Consider the following 22,858-nt stretch of genomic DNA (forward strand, 5'->3'; position numbering starts at 1 on the left):
TATATATATATATATATATATATATATATATATATATATATATATATATATATATATATATATATATATATATATATATATAATTATTAAAACAAACCTTTTAAATAACTATAAAACTTAATTTTATACTTAAGATTTTATGTAGAAATATACTATAAGATATACTTAAGTTCAACAACTGAAATGTGGTATCACTAGACAAAAATTATGGAATCACATACACACATATATGATTATATGTGTATGCATGTGTGTATGTTTGCATGGATGTATATTTATATATATATGTGTGTATTCATGTGCTGATGATTGCTAATACATAAATATATACATAAATACATACATATGTAAATACATACATATATAATTACATACATGTACATAGTTAGAAAAATACATACATACATACAAACATATATACATACATACAATCATACATACACACATACATACATGCATACATACATACATACATACATACATACATACATACATACATACATACATACATACATACATACATACATACATACATACATACATACATACATACATACATACATACATACATACATACATACATACATACATACATGCATACATACATACATACATGCATGCATGCATGCATGCATGCATACATACATACATACATACATACATACATACATACATACATACATACATACATACATACATACATACATACATACATACATACATACATACATACATACATACATACATACATACATACATACATACATACATACATACATACATACATACATACATACATACTTACATACATAAATACATATAAGTATATATATTGAAAAAAAATAATAATTGAATTAATGATTATATCAAAAAAATAAAACATAAAACAAAAAAGTATATAAAACAAAAAAGTATAAAAAAATTTCACAATTATTTGTAAGAAAAAAAATGGTAAAAATTTTATATCACTAAAATACAAAATAGCAAAATAGATGGTAAAAAAAATAAAATTTTAAAACAAAATGTTGTAACAAAATGTACTGCTTGTTTGTGTACATTGATTTTTATTAATTTATAGTAAAATGTATTTAACTAGCTTAGGGTACAACGTATTTAATTAGTTTAGGGTACAATATATTCATAATAAAAATACAATAAAAATTTACAATAACAAAACAAGTGTTTTTTAAAAAGTTTTTTAATAACACATATATACATGTTTACATAAACAAAAATCTGTTGGACATTATTTTTCACAAAAGAAATCTTCCACTTTTACCATTGCACACGCTCCCAAACCATGCTTTGCCATCGTTTTTAAACAAAGTTTTGCTTGTGCAATAGCTACTCCTAGTGATGGTTTACCAGGAAGATTTTCATTTTCTAGTAACAGAAAAAAAAAGTAATTACATAATTTTTTGAAACTTTTAGATTAAAAAAATCATATATATATATATATATATATATATATATATATATATATATATATATATATATATATATATATATATATATATATATATATATATATATATATATATATATATATATATATATATATATATATATATATATATATATATATATATATATATATATAAATAGACACATATATATAAATGTTGTAAAATTTATACAAGTCCCATACACTTAATATATTGCAAATATTATTATATACCTAATATAGCAGTATTGACTAATGCAAAAATGTTTTCTCTTTCTACAGGTTCTAAAAGTTTGTTGACTGGGCTTTCATAAGGATTATTGTATGCTAATAAACTAAATGAATCCTAAAATGCAAATATCACAAATAGAAAAAAAAAATTATAGCAAATTAAAAAACTTAAAGTTTACAAAATTCAAAAATTGATAAAACCTCAACTATAAATTAAAAATGAGAAACTGAAAGTAAAGACAAAAAATAATTTTTTCATTTATTAAATATAGTCAAACCACCACAATGAGAGGAAAACTATGGAGAAGAGTGAGGAGGCTTGACTTGGAATCATTGAGGGGAAATAAAAGATTCCATGCCAGAATTCAAGAAATTGCATTTGTCAGCAGGAAGCCCATTACGAAACCCACCCAAATTTTACTGATTTTTTATTCTAAATATTTTTTTTGTTCTAATTTTGCCATTAAAATTTCAGTTATTCTTAGTTATTCGTTTGCACTCAAACATGTCAGTCAATGTATAAACTTTCATTTTTATATCACGCCAATGATGATAACATTGCAATAGTGTACATTGACTGACAGGTAAGAATGTAAAATATATGTCTTCATATGAGCTTTTCATAAATTTTCAAATAAAATCTATTACCTTTAAAAGTAACTTGTCAGCTTCATGTTCAACACCAGATGCATTTACCATTTCTTTATATGAATTTTGCAATAACTTACCAAACACAAGAAGCTTTTCAATAGCTACCAAATTCCCACCACAAAGTTGACGCATTAATGGTACTGATTCTGCAGCACCATAAAAAAAAAATTCATACATACATACTAGTAAGTAAAAATTACTTTATTTCTCCTGCGACCACCCATAGGTTTTTTCTATATAATAAAATAAAATGGATTTAAAAATTTTTTCAATAAAAATTATTTTATGCGGTTTAATTATTTTAAGTGTCCTGAATATTTGACGGGTCTCTTATATTATCCGAAAAAAATTTCATCAAAAGTATGTCAACCTGGTACTCAAAAGAAGCGAACTCTTATACAACTTTATATAAAATCATTTATATAAATATTTTTTTAAATTTTCACGCATTAATCTTTTTTTAACATTAAAGAAAAAAATTTTTTTTACAGTTTTTTCAAATAATTTTTTTTTTAAACATATATTTAAAAAACATGACTATTAATTTTAAAAATTAATAAATTTTTGCCTGTTTTGATTTTTATCTTATCTTGTTTTTTTGTTTTTTTTTTTGAAAAAAAAAGTGTCAGTTTTTTGCAAACAAGCTCTGCAATCCATAATATGCAATCAAAGTTTAGAGTGGAAAAATTACTCTGTTTAAACTTTAACTATAACTGATTCATGTGTCTCTGTCTGAAATAGGGTTAAACTTTTGCCAAAAAAATATGGGATTGAGCTGATACCAAAAATTTACTGGGTTAAGCTTTTACCTAAAATTTACGGTGTTGAGCCTTTACTAAAAATTTACCAGTAAATAGGTAAAACTGTTTTATCATTTTACCAGTAAAATTATGTTGGTAAATAAGGATTTATACAATATTATAAATCAAACAATTCATTTGAAATCTCTAATTACGAAACTAATTTTCTTTTCTTTCGTACCTTGGAAAATATTATTTTGCTATAAAAAAAAGCTTAGATTTTCAGCCACATCTTATAAAGTATTGTTTTTCGTAATGTTTAAAATTTTATGATTTGTTTATCACCGTCAAAAATGCACAAATCATATTCATAATGTTGTGTATATTGTTTTCCTTTATGTTAATCAGAACTCTTCCACCTCATTTATTTGTCTCATTCATTCCACCTCATTTATTTGTCTCTCTAACAAAAATCTAAAAAATGAACACGGCTGAACAATTATGCTCAAAAATGCTTTAAAATATTTTCAAAGGTTTAAAATTGCTTAATCAATAATTTAAAAGTTGAATTAAAAAATTAATATTTTCTATCAAATAATACTTTCCTATCAAATAAGATTTGTTTGAAAACTTTTGGTTAAAATTTCTTTAGATTAAATATTGTCTGAAAATTTTAAAAAAGACATTACTGCTTTCTTGTGATATTTATTGTGGTATTTATTGATTTGCATTTGGCCAAAATGTCATACATTTAGTAAGACTACACCTTAAACAAAGAAAAAACACTGAATTACAAAAAATACCAAAAAAGTTCCACAACTGCAATGCAGTATCGCCTACACAAAAAGCATGGGATCAAGAAAGAAACAACAAAAAACTCCCATACCAACCAATTGAAGAAGTGATTTCAAGACTTACAACACTGAATGGATTTAGTTTTTATGCCATTGTTAACAGTTCTTTTATTTGATCTGTAATGTGTGAAAAATGTTATGATTTTCTAAAAAATCCCAAGCAAGCAATTCAGTCAATTAAAAAAGTTTGCAGCTAGCATGAGAAATGACTGTTGAAGCACTTTTAAATTATTATGAACATTGGAAAACGCTTTTCAATTACACTAATTGAATACACCTTTGAAAAATTGACAGTACATAAACATAAATACTAGAATCTGGACATGACTCAATTTTCAGTAAACTTTAAAAAGTCATTTTACTTCTTTCAGTCACTGCAATGGTCCGCTACATCCAATATAATACAAAAATACTCTATTTGCAGTGGCTACCCACTAGGCATAGTTAAGTTTTCCAGGATTTTGGTTAGCCAAAACCGGATGGAAATAATTTTTAGATACTGCTGTGCAAATCTTAAGTAAGTATTTTTAATCAACTAAGCGACTTTTTGTCTATTTTTGGCAAAGACAAGAATGCAATTAACTATTGGCAAGGTATCACAAAATTTAATTTCTTTTCTGATTGATTCCGACCATCCATAAGGCCCTGACTAAAACTACATGTTTTAGTACAGGAACCAGTACCTTTACCCTTAAGTAATTGATAAAAATCTTAATTTTTATCAATTACTTTAGATTGATCTCCTTTTGAAATTATGTTCATATCTTCAAGTGCACTAAATGCACCTCTGCTTGAAATACCCTCTCTATCGCAGCCTTGTGCAAAAAATGATGTGATTCATTTGTTTAGTCTTATCTTTTCAATTCTTTTCTAATCTTTCAAACTTTGTTTGCGGTCTCGCTGCGGTCTCTTGGTCTTCCGCTGTGTCTAAATAATCAGCATCTGAATCTGAGGAAATTGAGACACTCTAAATATTCCAATCCAAATAACAGTATCATCAGAGTCAGACTGTGGAGATGGAAAATGAAAACTTGAATTCTGAAAGCCACTTAATGATATTGCTTGAGATTCAATATACGTAATAGTATAAGTCCGTGTCAATGAGTTTTTTTTTAGATACCAAATTTTTAGATATTTCTTTCAAAAAAGTTAGTCTTCTACTCTATTTTCTGCATCGAGGAGAGATAACTGCATCAAGGAGAGATAACTGTATCGAGGAGAGATAACTGCATCAAGGAGAGATAACTTAACATGACATGCTTGCAGGGTTGATAGGTTTAAACTATGGTTTAAACCATTTGAAAAAATATCAATTTAAACCAAACTGATATTTTTAAACTACTTTCAATTTACAGCAGGAAAGTAAAAGCTGGTTTTGTTTTCAAATATAACTATAACATTTTAGGTAAATATTTAATGTGAATGCACTTATTTAAAAGCATAAAGATCCTTCTGAAAATTAGTTTCTTATATAACTAAATTTACAGTAATTGTAAATTTAGTTATATAAGAAACTAATGTCTTTTTTTTGACATCTTAAAGATTTACTGATACAAGAACTTAAAAATTAATTTTTAAGTTTCTTTGGTCGTCTCTCTCTAATCCATGATTACATATCCACAATAAAAGTAAGAAAGTGTTAAGCCACCTTGAATGGACTAAAGTGTCGGTTTTTGGTTAGCCAAACCTTCAGTATGAGTTCCTGAAATTATTGTCTGGCGTATTTTATGAGCATATTTTTGATCTAAAGATAACTCTTGTTATTTTCTCACTTCAATTAAACCTATAAATATTGGTTGAAACTATAATTTCTTTTCATTTCAGTAACCTTAGAAAGCCATATACCAATGGGTCCAGAAAATCCTGTTTTTGAGGTTGACTTCCAATCAAGCTCTTCTATTAAATACCAAAAGCAAAATTCATTTTTGTGAAGAGAACATATGAGCCATTCTAATTTTCTTTCTAATTTATCTGTAAACAATGGATAACACCTTCATTATAACACCTGTATTTGTAGCTGTGCTATCACAACCAATGAACTTTAAGCTATCTTCAACACCATGCAAAATAGACAATTGAAATATTTTATTTTCTGTATGTTCGGAAGGCTTAAAGCTGAAGATGTGTTGTCTTTCATCAAAGACAACACATCTTCAGACACAAATCTATTCTCTGTAAAAATCTGACACTCTGACATAAATTAATCTTTAGCTCTACGCACTTTGTTTTTGTCCAGCAATAAAAAAAGAGCTTATTCTAGAGCTATTTTAGCTTCCATCAAATCTTTTAAAATCCTGAAGCAATTGCAGCTGAAGCAGTGTTTGAAACTGTATGTCTAATTGCAGTAATAACTCAGAGGCTGATCTAGTCCATTTTGACAGCGCCGACAGTATTTGGTCGCCACCCAAATTCAAAAATTGAGGACCTTATTCAGGCAAATTTTTTTTTTTTTGCAAAAAAATGCCTGCAAACTGCAAATTCCCCAATGGAACAGGGGATACCGCCACCCAAATTATTTTTCTAGAATAGCCCCTGTAGCTGTATTATTAATCTTCGTATAATATATAATATTCAATTTTACTTTCAAATACATATGTTTAATAAATCAGATATAATATATAATAACTTATGTTTGATAATGTTCAGTGTAATTAGAACATTTAAACTCTCAGAGCTTCTTCATCATTACCTTTTTCCAAAACCTCATTATATATCAAACCAAATTAAAAATTAAATATGGTTGTTACCAAAGGTTGTTTTTAAATGGCTATTACTTATCATTTCTTTTTCATATCGATGGGATCGATTGCAAAACTAGCATCTACTAATGTTGCATCTCTTTATCATACTCGTTACTTATTTTACTCTTTATCTCTATAAACCTTAGATCCATCATTGTATGGAATACTGTTGCCATATCTGGGGCAGATCTTCCAATTATGGCATTTCTCTTTTAAACAAGGCACAAAAGCGCATTGTAAACATAGTTGGACTTACTCTTGCAGGCAACCACCAACTATTACCACATTGTTGTGTTGCCTCTCTATTTCTCTTTTCTATAAATACTATAATGCTGCTCTAAAGAGCTAGCATTTCTTGTACCATCTACTCAAATTCATTCTTGTGTTAATCCTCATTCAATAAAGTCTTATCCTTTTACTGTGGCTGTTCCTAAGTATTCCAAAAATTCTTATTTGTCTAGTTTTTTTCATTGAACATCAGTTCTTCGGAATTCGGTTCCATCATCTTGTTTTCCTGATTCATATAGTTTGCAATCTTTTAAATCGTTTGTTTATTATTATCTTGCTCTATAAATTTCATCTATTCTCTTCCAGTAACTCCCAACTCTAATAGTGGTTGCTTGCAGCCTTGTGGGAAGCGAAGATGTCTTTAAAAAAAATATGTATATATATATATATATATATATATATATATATATATATATATATATATATATATATATATATATATATATATGCATTGACTACTGATCAACCAAAAAGGAAAATATGCCGCAAACAAAACAAACCGAAAAATCAGGTATACTATTTTTTTTTTGATGACATCTTTCTATCTCAGATAATAATAACGAATTGTTTATACACAAATAAATTATTATATTATTATATTATAAATAAAAATTGTTATAACACAAATAAATAATTAATAGGAATAATAAAACTAATCATAGAAAGTCTATAAAAAACTAAAACCATTTACATTCACAAAATTTTATCCTTCTTTTACTCAATTACCTTTCTATTCAACCAAATGTTTTTTTAAACAAAACCTTTTCAGACATCCAAGATTCAAAATATACTGTGCATTAAAAGGTTTGATTATTTGTGGTTTTAACATTTTTAAGAAGCAGATATAAACTAAGTAAAAAATTAAATGATGGGCTTAAAATTTCATTTAGAAATAGTAAAATATTTGTTGAAAAATACCAAAAATGCTATTTATCTAAATTAAACAAAAACCATTCAATTGAAATTTTGGTTTTCGGTTATTCACTTGAAAAATTCAATAACTGAAGCATCATTGGACTTGAATCCAACGATCGGAAGAAAAGTAAGTGATAATGCAGAAAAACAAAATGAAATACAGAGAAAACAAAGGAAGAAAATAAAGTGAAACAAAGAAAGAAAACAAATTAAAATGCAGGTTTATTAAAAATAGTAAAACCAATTGAAGTCAATCTAGATAAGTTGCACAAGATTTTTTTGCACAGGAAATCAAACAAAAAGTGTTAAAACTTTGAAAGAGTTGATATCTCATTTTTATCAAACAAATAAATAAAATATATTCAATAAAATATAAAATAAATATTCAAGAACTTGTTACCAATAATATTCAAGTTCAAAGCCAAATCTGATCCATTCGATAAAAGCTATTATTTTATTATTATTATTTTTTGTTAATTCACCTCCCCAAGGCCGAGATGGCCACTGCAGACGAGGAGGCTACTTAATTGTGGTTATAACCCTCTCTTAACTCTATAACTCCGAAACAAGAAACTTGACAAAAAAGGCTGCTGCGCAGTAAAACAAGTTGAGCACAGTACTACCAGGGATCGTGGTGGGGATCGAACTCAGGGGATCATGGTGGGGATGACAAGATGGGAGTAAAAAAAGCAGCAAAGCTTTTTTTACTCCCATTCTTAACTGTTTCTTAACTTGAAATTAAACAATCATTATTAAATGTTTTCAAACAAAGAGCATTAAATAATGATGTCATTGATTGCTGAACTATAGAAGTAAGAAAGAAAATATAATTTACTCAAGTAAAATACTGCTTTTTTTGATTAAAAAAATTAAATAAACACAACTTATCTAAAGAAAAAAGAATTTAAACACAACAAGTAAAATTAAAAAAAGGAATTTTTAAAACCCGATGCTTTTTATATGTTATTAAAACACAAATTTTGCAATAATTTTTTTCTGATATTACTATTTTATTTTATTAACATTCAGCTGAATGCGTGTTTAAAAAAGAAAAAAAATTCAGGACAAAGCGGGTCTGGATTGAACATTTCGTTTATGAGCTCAACGCCTTATCCAAATAAGTTAAACATGCATATAAGTAGGTACAAATAATATACTTGTTTTAAAAATTCTTCTTCCCATATAAAAAATAAACTTAATTAAAATTAACTAAATTAATTATTGCAAAACTAATTATTGAATATCTTACTGTCGCCAAGCAAGAGTATGTATGCAAAACTTGAAGAAAATCTTTCATCAGGAAGTGACTCAAAAATTGACTGCGAAGATTTGATGTTAACAGACAGAGACGAGGAGTTAATAAAAGCATTGGGAAAAAACATTGGCATTAACAAAAGCATTAGGAACTAAGGTTTGTGGTTTTTTTCAAAAAAAAACAAAAAGAGGATTTTTTTTAAACCATGCATGTTTGTAAGTTAAACCATGCATGTTTGTAAGTTAAACCATGCATGTTTGTAAGTTAAACCATACATGTTTGTAAGTTAAACCATACATGTTTGTAAGTTAAACCATGCATGTTTGTAAGTTAAACCATGCATGTTTGTAAGTTAAACCATGCATGTTTGTAAGTTAAACCATACATGTTTGTAAGTTAAACCATACATGTTTGTAAGTTAAACCATGCATGTTTGTAAGTTAAACCATGCATGTTTGTAAGTTAAACCATGCATGTTTGTAAGTTAAACCATACATGTTTGTAAGTTAAACCATGCATATTTGTAAGTTAAACCATACATGTTTGTAAGTTGGCAAGACAGTTTCACATAAATCTACCGGTGAACCCAAAATAAGACAAGCTGACTTTCTCCTTGCTGCCACTGCAGCACAAGATAACTTTGCCATTAAAATTTTCTTTAATTTTATTTTATTAATAAATAGCAAAAGTAAATCAACTAATAATTATATTATATCTGCTATTTATTTGAGAGTTTAGAAAATAAATGAACTGATCACAGAAAAAAAAAAAAAGCAGTTGTGGCAAATAATATTACTAGAAGTTGTGGTAATTAATATTGCTAGAGGTTGTGATAAATAATACTGCTAGAAGTTGTGGTAACTAATTCTGATGGAATTGTAATTTGCAACATAACAACTAATAAAGTTACAATTATAATTTTACATAAGTAATGTACTATTATTAAACACTGCTGTAATCATTGGTCACATAATGTTTGGTTTTTAAAATTTTGATTAGTTTTATTTCATTATTGTAACAGTGATCACAAGTGAAAGCATTAACAATCTTGACAGAAACTATTTTTGTATCTCTAGTGGCATCTGAAGATATTAAAATATTTTCTTAAAAATTGTAAACATTTCTAACTGAGTGTAATTGTGTAATATTTAAACTCTATTAAAAACTAGACACCTTTTTTTTTTACAAAAAGATATTTTCTGCCATTTTTTACAAAATAAAAACAAATTCAATGCTTATACAAATATGCATAAAATTTTTTTTTGCAAAAAACTATTCTATTAGTCCTAATTTTTTTATCAACTCTCATCATTCTAGAACTTTTTTTTACAACCTTAAAATACCTCAGAGAAAGTAAGTTACATAATGGTGTAATCCCTTGTGCATGAGCATAGTACAGTGCTTTCAGCTTTTTGCAAAAGAGGTCACAATATTGTTCCCCACCAGGTTGCCAGTGGTATTACTAAGAACACTAATTTTCACTACCATATTTAACCACCATATAAGACCATCATAATTACTTCCTTGTTCACACCCTCATAAAACATTTTTATATATAAATAATAGTTAAAACTTTATATTGATAATAACAACCAACACCTGATAACTATAAGATATTTAAAAAAAAACTAAAACGTTCACTACCTTTTGAAATAGATGTTATCACTGATATACTATGAGGCCGGTTATCTTCATCCATAGGACTGTCATTATAATGGTCAACACCATTACTTATGTATTCATCAACTATCATATCAGAGCAGCCATTACCGTTATTCAGAGATCCATTTTCATGCAAAACTTTTTCTCCATTTTCAATATAACTAATTCTATTTGTTTCATGATTTTTACTACTTGATGCATTCAAACTACTATGCATTGGACTAGAAGGAGTACTTCGTATTCTGTTTGGGCTGTGAGATTGTGGATGTGTAAACGACTGTGACTGAGATTTGACTTCCCCATCACAACCACTAACCATTTCAATAAATTGTCTGCATTTAAGTTGGAAACCTAATCTTGGATTTTTTTCCAATAAATTTGGAAAAAAGGTTTTTATAGTCTCTATGGCTTCACTTATTCTACCAGATAATATTAACTTTTGTATTTCTAAATATTTAAACAATAAAGCCAATCAATCAAGTAGATTTACACTTGACTATTATATTATTTCAATTTTTATATTATTTCTTTAAGTAGTTTTAAATTGACTTTTTTCATCAGAAATATAAAATAAAAAAATAAATATAAAAAATATAAAAACAAGTAAAATCCTTATCATAATTGGAAAACTATGACACTAATTATAATGGTTACGATAACTATTATAAAATATAAACACCAACTTTGCCTGTTGCGAATTGATATAAGTTCTTCACCAATACTCTGCCCAGTACTTTTTGCAAAAGATTCAACTGTAGAACAATAGCCATAATGCACAAGGTATCCTGCCACAACTCTGAAAAAATTTTTAAATCAACAAAACAAAAAACTTAATTTTTAAATATACACTTTGCAATATTTTATAATTTTGTTGCAATATTTTATAATTTTATATATTATATATATAATAATTTTTTTATGATATAAAAAAATATCTGAGGTATGGTATTTTTAAATTTTAGATGAAAAATAGATTGACCAAAAATGTTACAAATCATAAACTAGAAACTAAAAAATGTATTAAACTAACTTTTTATTTATTCACAAGAAAATAAATCTTTGATTTTGATGACATTAAAACATACAGTTGTATATAAAAATGTTATTGAATATGATAATAAAAATTATTAATAGCTAAACTGTGATAAATCGAAATTAGTGCAACAATAATACACATTTAAACTAGTATTTAATATATTATGCCTGTATTATTTTGCAAGCCTTGCATTTTGTGCACAGATTTAACAAAATTATTGCAAACTTTGGTTAAAACTCTTCTTTATGGTATTTTGTTCTTGCTTTAGGCTATATACGGATCTTATTTGGACAGCTTCATTTGAATCAGATTATTGAGCTGAGGAGAGCAACAAGTCTTATTTTCATTTTTACACCCACAGTTTGAGTATACAAGCTGTGTGGACACGCAACAAATATTGCTGAAATGGATTTTCAATCAATAAGTATGTGTACTAATGACTACAAACTCTTTAACTCCTTGACGAACAAAGCTGCTGCACAGAGAAACAAGCTGATACTGCTAGGGATGTTGTGGGGATCAAACTCAGAACTTCTTGCCCATGAAACAAGTGCTCTACCACTACACCACTACTGCATATTAAAGGAAAAGTTATTTGCAAACAGTTTCATCTTTGAGAGAGTTAATAAGATCAGGCTCATGTATTAGAGATGGAATGTAAGACTTTCCTATGTTAATGATTCTTGAATTATAAAGAGATGTTTATTCTCAAGAGTTTTTGTAAAAAATATGAAAGAAACTATTACAATTGAAAATAGCAAGAAAACCACATGGTAGAGTGAAACTTGACTTAAAACTGTTGAGATAATATAAAAGAACAAAATTCAGGAGATAATATAGAAAACCGAATTATTGGAGTGACAAAAGGCATCCAAGGGCCGCCATCAAGAAAATCCTAAAAGAAATCATAGAAAGATAGTAGTAAAAAGTGCAAAGAGGTGAGTCTGAAGAAGAAGTAAGAGAAGTCTTAATGAGATCATAGCAAAGTTCAAACAACCCAAACGAGAACCAGCTTGGGCTCAGTTTCTTAGTTTAGAGACAAGACACAAATCAAGTAGTGAAGGGTTTGAAGTGACATGTTTGGAGTGAGTGTAAAGAGTTGACTGGAAATTGTGTTACAAAGTTAATCTGAGTAAGAGATTGAGAAAAAATGTTTGTTAGTTAGTGCCAGCATGGTCAGTGGTAACAGAGACATTCAGTAAGATAAGAATTAAAGTAGCCAATTATAACAATAAGAAGCTGAAGAGTTGACTCAATTTGTTCAGAAGTAACATAAAAAATATTGCAAAAGGAGAACAATAAGGAACAAGGAGAAAAAAGTAATTGAGTGAAGGCAAGTGCTCAATGGTACTACATAAATAAATGGTCAGAGGATTCAAACCTACTTTCAAAGCAATTAGGTGAATTAAATTGCAAGTATACACCCAAGCCAAGCACGATACTATTGGGGTATTTGCAGCTCAAAGAATAATAACTGTCAAAACCGATGATCCAAAGATCTTAAGAGGTAAGATTTAACCAATAAAACATTGCGTCTGTGGTGCTAATGATTTTCTATGTTTAACATTTTTAGGTTAATTTAGTCATGTTTTACGTTATTAGAAAATTAGACTCGATCAAAGATTAACTAAACGCTTTAACAAATGAGGTATTTTACAGGTGGTAAAATTTAACTGATAAAAAGTTACTTCGAACACCATGATTAATTGTAAAAGAAAAATTGAAACCATAAGGTGGGGGTAATGTTTTTTATGTTTAAAGTTTCTAGGTATTTTTAGTCATGTTTTAAGGTATTAGAAAACTTGACTCAATCATAAACAATGCATGTTTCCTCGAGTGGTGAGCTGTGCACTTGCCCAAGTTCTGCTAACTAAGTCCTAACAAAGGACTTTTATATGGTCTTAACAATGCCCACTATAAGCACTAACATGGACACTATCCATGCAAAAAAAAAAACTGTTAAAACTTTAACATTTTACAGCTGTTGATGGAATCACCTCTTCTGAGTGCTGCTACAGAGTTTGGGAAAGATCATTACCAGTCAGCCTTAGAACTATAAAAACTGAGTTTTAGTATTGTACTATCTCATTAGACAATAAAAGGAAGAGTTCAAGGAGACACAAGCAAAAAATCATGAGTAAAGCTAAGAAGATCCAGCATTCATCATTGTAAGCTGAAAACAACATGGGTGTAATCCTGTAACACGGGGTTACACCTGTGTCAGTCTGGTAGATAAAAAAAAGATGAACAAGGCTAGTCATTAGGCTTTTTCTGCTAATTCCTTGAGCTTTTGCCTGTAAGGCTTTTTACAAGAAAATAGCAGAATGCAGTTAAAATCTGCCCAGGCAGATTTTAACTACATCCTGCCCAGGCTGAGAGTTTTTTTTATATTTACTCTAGTCTTTACTCAAAAATAATCCTAGAAAAATAATTCTTAAAAGGCAGCAAGAGACGAAGCAGGTATTACAAGTAATACAATGCTACAACTTGTTATTTACTTACAATACTACTGTATTACAAATAATCAATAGCAGGGTGATATATTGATTTTGAACCTGATCTGAAACCTACACCATCTTAATCTTGTTAGCCAACATTTGGACATTGGTATGGATTTTCTTACATCTGCATAGGCACCAATGTTTTTAAGTAAAATATTTTTTGAGTGTAGTTTTAAGTGAGTTTTCGTTTGTAATGTGTTAGTAAGTTGGTTTTTACTTGATAAAATATAAGACTATTTTTATGCCTCATAGCTTTTTTAATCCTCTAGATCTTAAATGCTATCTGTTTACAGAGTACTTCTGTAAACAGATAGCATTTAGGATCTAGAGATAGCATTTAAGATCTAGCATTTACTTCTATATATATATATATATATATATATATATATATATATATATATATATATATATATATATATATATATATATATATATATATATATATCAAAATTAGGGTCGACATTCGGCGGTGCCGGCCTGGAAGTGTTTGAGGTCTGAAAAAATTGCCGACCTTATTTCTGTGTTTAATGGTAAAACCTTAGTACAAAATTTTTTTGCTGACCTGATGCCAACATTTAGCAGATTAAGGTCAGCAAATAATTGCCAACCTCATTTTTCCTAATTCCAAGGGCTGATACATATATATATATATATATATATATATATATATATAGAACCCTTAGATGTTGTCCAAAAGTTTTTTCGATATTTTGTTGACAAAAAGTAAAAATTAAAATGCAAGACCGGAATTTTTTTTTTTTTAATAATGATTGACTGCCTGCCCCAACCAAACCCTCAGTCGATGTAGCAGCACTCCCTTGCGGGTCAGGCTATTTGTCAGTCGATGTAGCAGCACTCCCTTGCGAGTCAGGCTATTTGTCAGTCGATGTAGCAGCACTCCCTTGCGAGTCAGGCTATTTGTCAGTCGATGTAGCAGCACTCCCTTGCGAGTCAGGCTATAAGATAGTCGATGTAGCAACACTCCGCGCATGATTTACAGTAAAAAAAATAAAAGTAAAAACATTTTATTAAAAAAAATAAAAATAAAAACATTTTATTAAAAAAAAATAAAAATAAAAACATTGTTTATATTGTTAAAAACATTCAAAATGTTATAAAAACATTCAGAATGTTTTTAAAAACATTCTGGTCAATTAAATTTGCGTTTTTGTGGTTTTTTTAAAAAACGATTAATTTGTAATTAAATTAATGGTTTTTACTTTCGTCCAACACGGAAATGTTGGACGAAAGTCAAAAGTAATTAAAAGTGACGTATGTGTTGGCGTAAGAATCACTTTTTTCCTTCCGCTCTTCCTAAAGCCAACAAACTATAGAACTATATATATATATATATATATATATATATATTTATATATATATATATATATATATATATATATATACATATATATGAACATATGTAAAATAATTGTAAAATTTAATTAATCAAATTAATTAAATAATTTTTAATAAGCACTACAACTCTTTTATTAAGTGGTAAAAAATAAAAATTATAATTTTTAAACTGGTTACTTCTGAATAATTGATTGCCAAGCTGCCTCTGAAGTTGATACCGGAAACTGCACAATAGACCTCATGACATTTGACTGCATTTCCTATTATTAAAATTTTTATTATATATAAATTTTATAAAAAATTAGTTTACAATTAGTTGATATAAAGGCCCATAATAATTTTATATTTTTGCTGAAAAATTGTGCATGTAACATTGGTGAAACAAGTAATTTAGCTTGATAATGGCTCTTACTTAAAAAGAAATATCACTTTTAATAATAATAAATAGTATCAGGCCTCAACAGGAAGCGAGAGCTTTAGCTCTCACTCTTGCCCACATTCCCTTAAAATGGTTTACAGGAGCGAAAATACGGCTGTTGCAAAACTTTTTCTCTCAATAAAAATTATAGCTGTAATTAAAATAAAAAACACAAATTCATTTAAAAAAAAAAATATTGCATAATAAAAAAAAAACTATTGCATAATACACTGCAATGCTTTTTAAAAGGCATAGTTGTTGCAAAACAAAATAATTAAAAAAGAGTGCCGATTGAAATGCGAATGTTTTTGATTAGATTGGACTATTTGATAAATATAAAATTATTAGACTCTAAATTATTGCATAGCAATTTTTATGTTATAAATTTTATGTAATAAATTATATATTTTATATATTAATTACTTTAATATATTATTAACTTTTTTCGTGGAATTTTTAATTGCTGTGATAATTCTTACAATGCCTGGATTCTATTACAATATTTTATAGCTCCTTGTTAAACTTTTTATCAAACAAGTAATGTTGTTAACAAATAAATGGGTAGCTAATGCGAAAACACAAAGATAACACTCGTCTAAAGAATTTTTTCACAGCACAATAAATGACGCTTCTTAAGTATATATTCTTGTAACAATAATGTTACAAATATATGCTTGTAATAAGTGTAAAACCAAATTATGAAATTAATTAGCAATTTTTTTAATGAATAAACAGTAGCTTGAGCAAAAACCAAAAGTTCTCGTAAGAAGCTGTTTAGAGGAGCAGCTTGCATTGCTTGGCTGTTAATTTTAGGCTTTTCTCCGCTCTCATTCTCATTTACTCCTGCCGAAGTCTGTAGTATTATATCAAACATGATGTTTTATCAATTCATATGTAAAAATGTTAGTTTTAAGGTTGTCATTTTTTATACATATATAATTTTTTAATTTTTGTATGGTTTTGTTATTTTTATAAATTTATATATATTTCTATATCTTATCGGCTTGAGTTTATGTATCTAATAAGCTCCAATTTTAGCAACTTGTTGTGTTTATAATAAAGTTTTATCTCACAGCATTTATCACATTGGTAGTGCAGTTAAGTATTTTGTGGTTTTCTATTAGAAATTTTACAGTTTTTTTTTTTTATTATTTTATATTATTGTTTACATTTTAGTCTATTATTTTTTGTCATTTTTGTTAAAAAAAATTTTTTTTTTTAATTTATATTTTATTCTATATATTTATCTTATTTTATTTATATATTTTATTTTATTTTAAATTTGTTATATTATTTAGTATTAAATTCACATCTCTCACTATCCATATTATTTCTTCAAAAATACTAGTGCTTTACAAATTTGGGGGAAGCTAGGGTTTTGGCTGTTTTTAGTAAAGACCTTTTTTACTGCAGTATGGAGTATGCGTAAATCATGGGGTAAAGCATAAATGGTGATGATGTTTATCTGACAGGATAAACTAGGTATCAGTGCTGAGGCTCTTCGAAATGCCAATAATAATAAAGGCAACACTGAGGAGAAGTTTATTACCACCACTACATAAATTATGATTACACAAAAGCAATAATATTTTTTCTTTATCTTTTACCTCCTATCATTTTATATTCATTCAATTTAAATATTGTTATATCTATGCGTATATCTATGCATACATATATTTGTTTTAAAGTAAGTTAAACTTTTGTATTTAATAAAGATTTATGGTTACTTATGGTGTCCTATTTTGTTTTATGTACACTATAACAATAAATTTACTGTTGATTATGAATTGTATATAAGTTTTTTCTTCTAAAAATAAATCTGTGTTTATTCTGAACATCTGTTCATTTTTGTTTCTATTACTTATCCTCCTTTTATAAAAAGTTTTTTTAACAGAAATGTATGTGGGCTTTCATGGCTCAGTCTAGTTCAAACATTGCAAATTAGCTGCATCAAATATAACAAAAAAACCAAGCTGTTATAGTATGAAGCACTGATTATCCAGTGACAGCAAAAACTACTACTTCTATTACTATTAAAATGCATATTTCAATAATTTATGGAACTTATTAATTATATTAATATATTAAAAAAAACTAAGTTATAAAGCTAAGTTGTTATTTTTTTAGTATTCTTTTATCAAACATCAGATGCTAAAACAATAAATTTAAAAAAAAAAAAAAAACCTTTTTAACTTCATTTATGTCATACACAAAAGGTTGTTGACCAAAATTTACATCTACTATTTCACCAGGTGTTTGTAAACCAACAGTGGGAAACAAGTTTGGCTGAAACATTTATATCAAAATTCTGCAAAACACATTTAAAATAAAAATTACCTTTTTCAGATGACATTATTAGATTCTATATTTTCAAAAGATGAATTTGAATGAAAAATTAATAAACTTTATAAAAATTTAAAAAGTTAACTTTAAAAAGTTAACTTTAAAAAAAAAATTGAATAAAATTATTTACTGAAATTTAATAAAAATTTTGTAGATAAGTATTTTTGAGAAAACTTAAAACAAAAGGAAATTTTTTGATTTTTCATGAACGAATTACTTCATTAATTATGTAATTTTTATAATTAAAATTATAAATTTTGTCATTAAAAAAATTCTAGTTCAAAAAAATATATATTTTGAAAATACAAAATTTTTTTTTTTTAATTAATATATATAATTATAAGTACTATTCTTTTTTTTTAAATCTAAAAATTGTATTTTTAAATAAAAAAAATTCATACTATAATATCTTTAAAAGCAATTCCTAGATTAACACCATTTTTTGTATAAAAACAATTTCGATCTATTAAATTAACTCCACAGCCAATAACATCACCAGTTGTAAAAGTTGGTCCATAAACTTCACCTGCACCAGATGTGCAAAATGAATGACCATCATCTGCATGATAGCCATAAGAGTCTTTTTCCCAACCTATTTAGTTAATTTAAGAAAATTTGTTAATTTAAAGAAAAAACAAGAACATAATACATAATACCAATATATTATAAAAAAAATTTTAACCTAAACTCTAACTAACTTGTTAACTAAAAAAACAATAAACAGCAACTAAATTAACAAAAAACTGAATGTTAAAATAAACATTTAAAGCTATTAAATCAATCTAATAAATTAAATGCAAATAAGTCTTTTTTATTGAATCAACTTTTTTTTTAAAGAAAAGGGGAGAGGGAGTCAAAACTTGATCTATTTCAAATAAGCAAGGAATTGCACAATTGAACCATTCTGTATTTTGTTTTGGTTGACAGTACTTGAGATATTTTTGATGCTCATTTGGGCATCAACCATGATAGTATTTGTAGAAAAGAGAAATAGATGCAACCTTGAGACAATTAGAGAGTGATAGAAAGAGCAGGTTCAACTGCATTTACAATAACAGCAAGTTGGAAAGTTGACAATTTGTCTTAGAGATTGAGAAAAGCAAAAATTGTGGGCCTTACTACCTGCAGAGTCACTGACAATAGAGCCAAGCCATTCAGTGTAATAAGTAATTAAATCACAAACAATAATGATATTGGCTTAAAGATAGAGAAAAAAAGCTTAGTCAATTTGATCAAAAGAAATATCAAAAAAGTGCAGTCTTGAGATGAAGGAGAGCGATATAGAACAAAGAGAAAGATGATAGAGTGAAGTGGTGCTAAACGAAAGCACATAAAAGAATAGTGTGTGGATTCAAACCTAGTTTCTCAAATAAATAAAATTCTTATGAATGTAAATGCTCAGAACAAGTATGTGACTATTGGAGTTTTTACGAATTAAAGGAAGATAAACATCAACACTAAGACCACAATATGAGAAAAACTCAAATTAGTCTCACAAAGAGCAAGTAGGTCTGGTAAACTTTGTAAACGATAAGACTTAACAGAAGTTACTTGGAATTCCACGAATACAAGTAAATGATAGATTTAGAAAACTTGGTGATGATGCTGGTTTTTTGTGTTTTACAGTTTTTGGTACTTCAGACATTTTTGGATTTGTTAACGAACTTGACTCAAAGCACAGATAGTACTCAGTACATTACTTATTAGTCCAAGCAATTGCCTTAATACTATTATTAAATCCTAAGCCATAATAATGGGTTCTAAATGTAACTTCGACAATGCATATTAAAAGTCAGAGTTGGTTTCTCCTAGCCTTTGCCTAAAAAAGCGTAACCTACGTAAAGGTAGCAGGACATGAAGCAGGTTGTACTGGGTTACATGTTATTATTAGCAGGATAACCTGACCTGTAAATAAATTAAAAACCACTCAAAACCTTGTTATTAACTGTTTTTCTAAACTTGTGTTATATCTATTTATAATAAATTGTTTTATACTCAGCAGATTACTTTACCCATACTTTAAACTTTATTACCAAGTGTTCTCAAACTAATACATAAGACAACATCTTAGCTTTTATAAAAATATGAACAACTAAAATTTTTATCCAAACTTTTAGAAAATTAAACTATAATTTACTGATTGTTACTCCAACTTTTAGGACTATTTAGTAACAAAATTTTTACTGAGTATTTAGTAACAAAATTTGTGTCATTGATAAATCTTTGAAATACACGTTTATGATGTAAGTTACTTTGTCAATAACAATTTGGCATAAAAGTCCTATTAAAAGCATGTTACAAAATGAATAAGTAAAAAGTAAAACTTTTTAATCTTAATATATTTTATATTTATATTATTTTTATTATTTTATTATTTGTATTTATAAAATATTTATAAAGTTAAAAAAAAATTTATAATAAATTTTTATAATAATTTATAATTTCAAGTATATATTTACCAGGAAGTTTATTCATATTTACAGACTGTGTGCACAAACCAATTCCAATATATCTAAACACAATGTAAAAAAAGTTTAAAAAATAATTAAATTGTATTTAATATAACTATTTATTTTTTAATTTTATAATCATTATTTTGAATATTACTTTTAAAATAATTTTTAAAGTAATAAAAGTCTTGAGCTGTTAAAACAGAATGATCAGTTAACAACAAAATGTTGTGAACTGATCTAACCTTTTATATTTTTTAATGGGTTAGGTTTTATCAAGTTTAAGGGTCAATTTGTTGTTCATTAATAATTGATTATTTATGAAGTGCGTACATAAGTGCGAATACATAAATTATTTTTTTAGAACTATTTATAATAATGGCTTGAATTTTAGTTTTAATTTTTTTGAATATATTTGTCAAGTTGTATACTTAATCAAAAAACAAAAATATTTTGTTTCATTTTTAAGATAAAAAAAAACTAATGGAATTTACAAAAAAAAAAAACGAACCCATCTCGTCCTTTACTAATTATTTTAATTTCAAAGTAATATAATCCACATGCTGCAGGTATAGAATTTGAAGTACGCACTGAAGCAGCATCTTTATGTGTTTTCCCAAGACCTAGAATAAACATAAAAAAAAATTACAAAAAATTTATATATATAAATGTTAATGCTTACAGTGCATTAATAATTAACGTTCGATTTTGTTTTTGCTTTGCTTTGCTTCATAAAATTTTTTCGAAGTTTTTAAAAATTAATTATAATTGGAATAATTATGATTTTCTGCATTCTGCTTCACTTTTGCTCTAAGCAAGTGATCAGCAAATTATTTAAAATGAATTTTGTAAATAAAGTTTAAGTTGGATATTTTTGTAATTGTTTTAATTTTATGGCTCAAATTTTAACAAGCAAATTTGTATGACTTTATCTAAATGATAAAATGTAATTATGTTGATTATTTTCATTATTTATTAATTTTCATTATTAGCATTTTACATTTACATAAGTATTAGATAAGGTCCTTATAGTCTAGCTGGGCTTGGTAGAGCAAATCTTAGCTTTTATAATTTATTTCCAGCTTTTTACTTTTTAATTTATTTCCAAGCTTTTTATAATTTTTTAGGATAAAAACATGAGATAAAGAATGAATTTGTATTTTATAACAGATTTATTGATGTCAAATATAATCAAAATGCATTCAAATATATTTAAACAAAAACTTAAAACTAAAAATTTTTTTCTGCATATTCAACAACTAAAATAAAATGCAATAAAAATTTTTGTTGGCGTATTTTCTATACCTTTTAATATATTCATTATTTAACACAAAACACTGTTTAACCTATTTCATTTTCTATTATTAACTCATATCACCCTGAAATATTTGAACTTAATGCTGTTGCTGCCATTACTCATTTGTGAGTGTTTGACAACAAAGTCATGGCAATCATTAAACCAAGTTAATGGCAAAAAAAAAATCATAGCACTTTCTGTATAAGAAATTTTGTACAAAAAATTGTGAACAAAAAAGTATGCGAATATCTAACTTGTGTAAACTTCAAATTATGTAATGTTAAAACATATATCAAGTTTTACAGTTTTACTTTTACTACATAGATGTTTATAGAGTAAGATTGAGAAGTTTGTATGAGGAAAAAAACTAGAGGAATAAGAATTTTTAGAGCACTTAGGAACAGTCACAGTAAAAGGATGAGACTTGATTGAATGACCAGTAACACAAGAATGAACTTTAATAGATGGTACAAAAGATGCTAGCTCTTTAGAGCAGTGCCCATTATAGTATTTATAGAAAAGAGAAAGAGAAGCAATATAACGAAGATGTAATAACGGCTGAAGGTTGATTGCAAGAGTAGGTCAAACTATGTTTACAGTGCGCTTTTGGACCTTGTCTAAAAGAGAAAGAGCATCATTGAAAGATCCGGCCAAAATATTGTAACAGTATTCCATA

At 26.9% G+C, this 22,858-nt stretch overlaps 1 protein-coding gene across 1 annotated transcript in view; it reads right to left on the bottom strand.

Moving 5' to 3' along the window:
* Positions 1-1,097: 1,097 nt before the first annotated feature.
* The window catches only part of LOC136072003 (ran-binding protein 9-like), a 28,007-nt gene continuing 6,246 nt past the window's right edge, over positions 1,098-22,858 (bottom strand). The window contains exons 2-11 of the mRNA XM_065819337.1: positions 21,397-21,508; positions 20,895-20,947; positions 18,837-19,027; positions 18,277-18,378; positions 15,852-15,934; positions 11,465-11,577; positions 10,764-11,228; positions 2,324-2,472; positions 1,679-1,790; positions 1,098-1,383 (exon numbers count right to left, since the gene is read on the bottom strand). Coding sequence (XP_065675409.1) covers positions 1,247-1,383; positions 1,679-1,790; positions 2,324-2,472; positions 10,764-11,228; positions 11,465-11,577; positions 15,852-15,934; positions 18,277-18,378; positions 18,837-19,027; positions 20,895-20,947; positions 21,397-21,508 — 1,517 coding nt within the window. The 3' untranslated portion in view covers positions 1,098-1,246. The remainder of the gene's footprint in view (positions 1,384-1,678; positions 1,791-2,323; positions 2,473-10,763; positions 11,229-11,464; positions 11,578-15,851; positions 15,935-18,276; positions 18,379-18,836; positions 19,028-20,894; positions 20,948-21,396; positions 21,509-22,858) is intronic.

This window comes from Hydra vulgaris, chromosome 15, assembly GCF_038396675.1.
Source record: "Hydra vulgaris chromosome 15, alternate assembly HydraT2T_AEP".
Lineage (NCBI taxonomy): Eukaryota > Metazoa > Cnidaria > Hydrozoa > Anthoathecata > Hydridae > Hydra > Hydra vulgaris.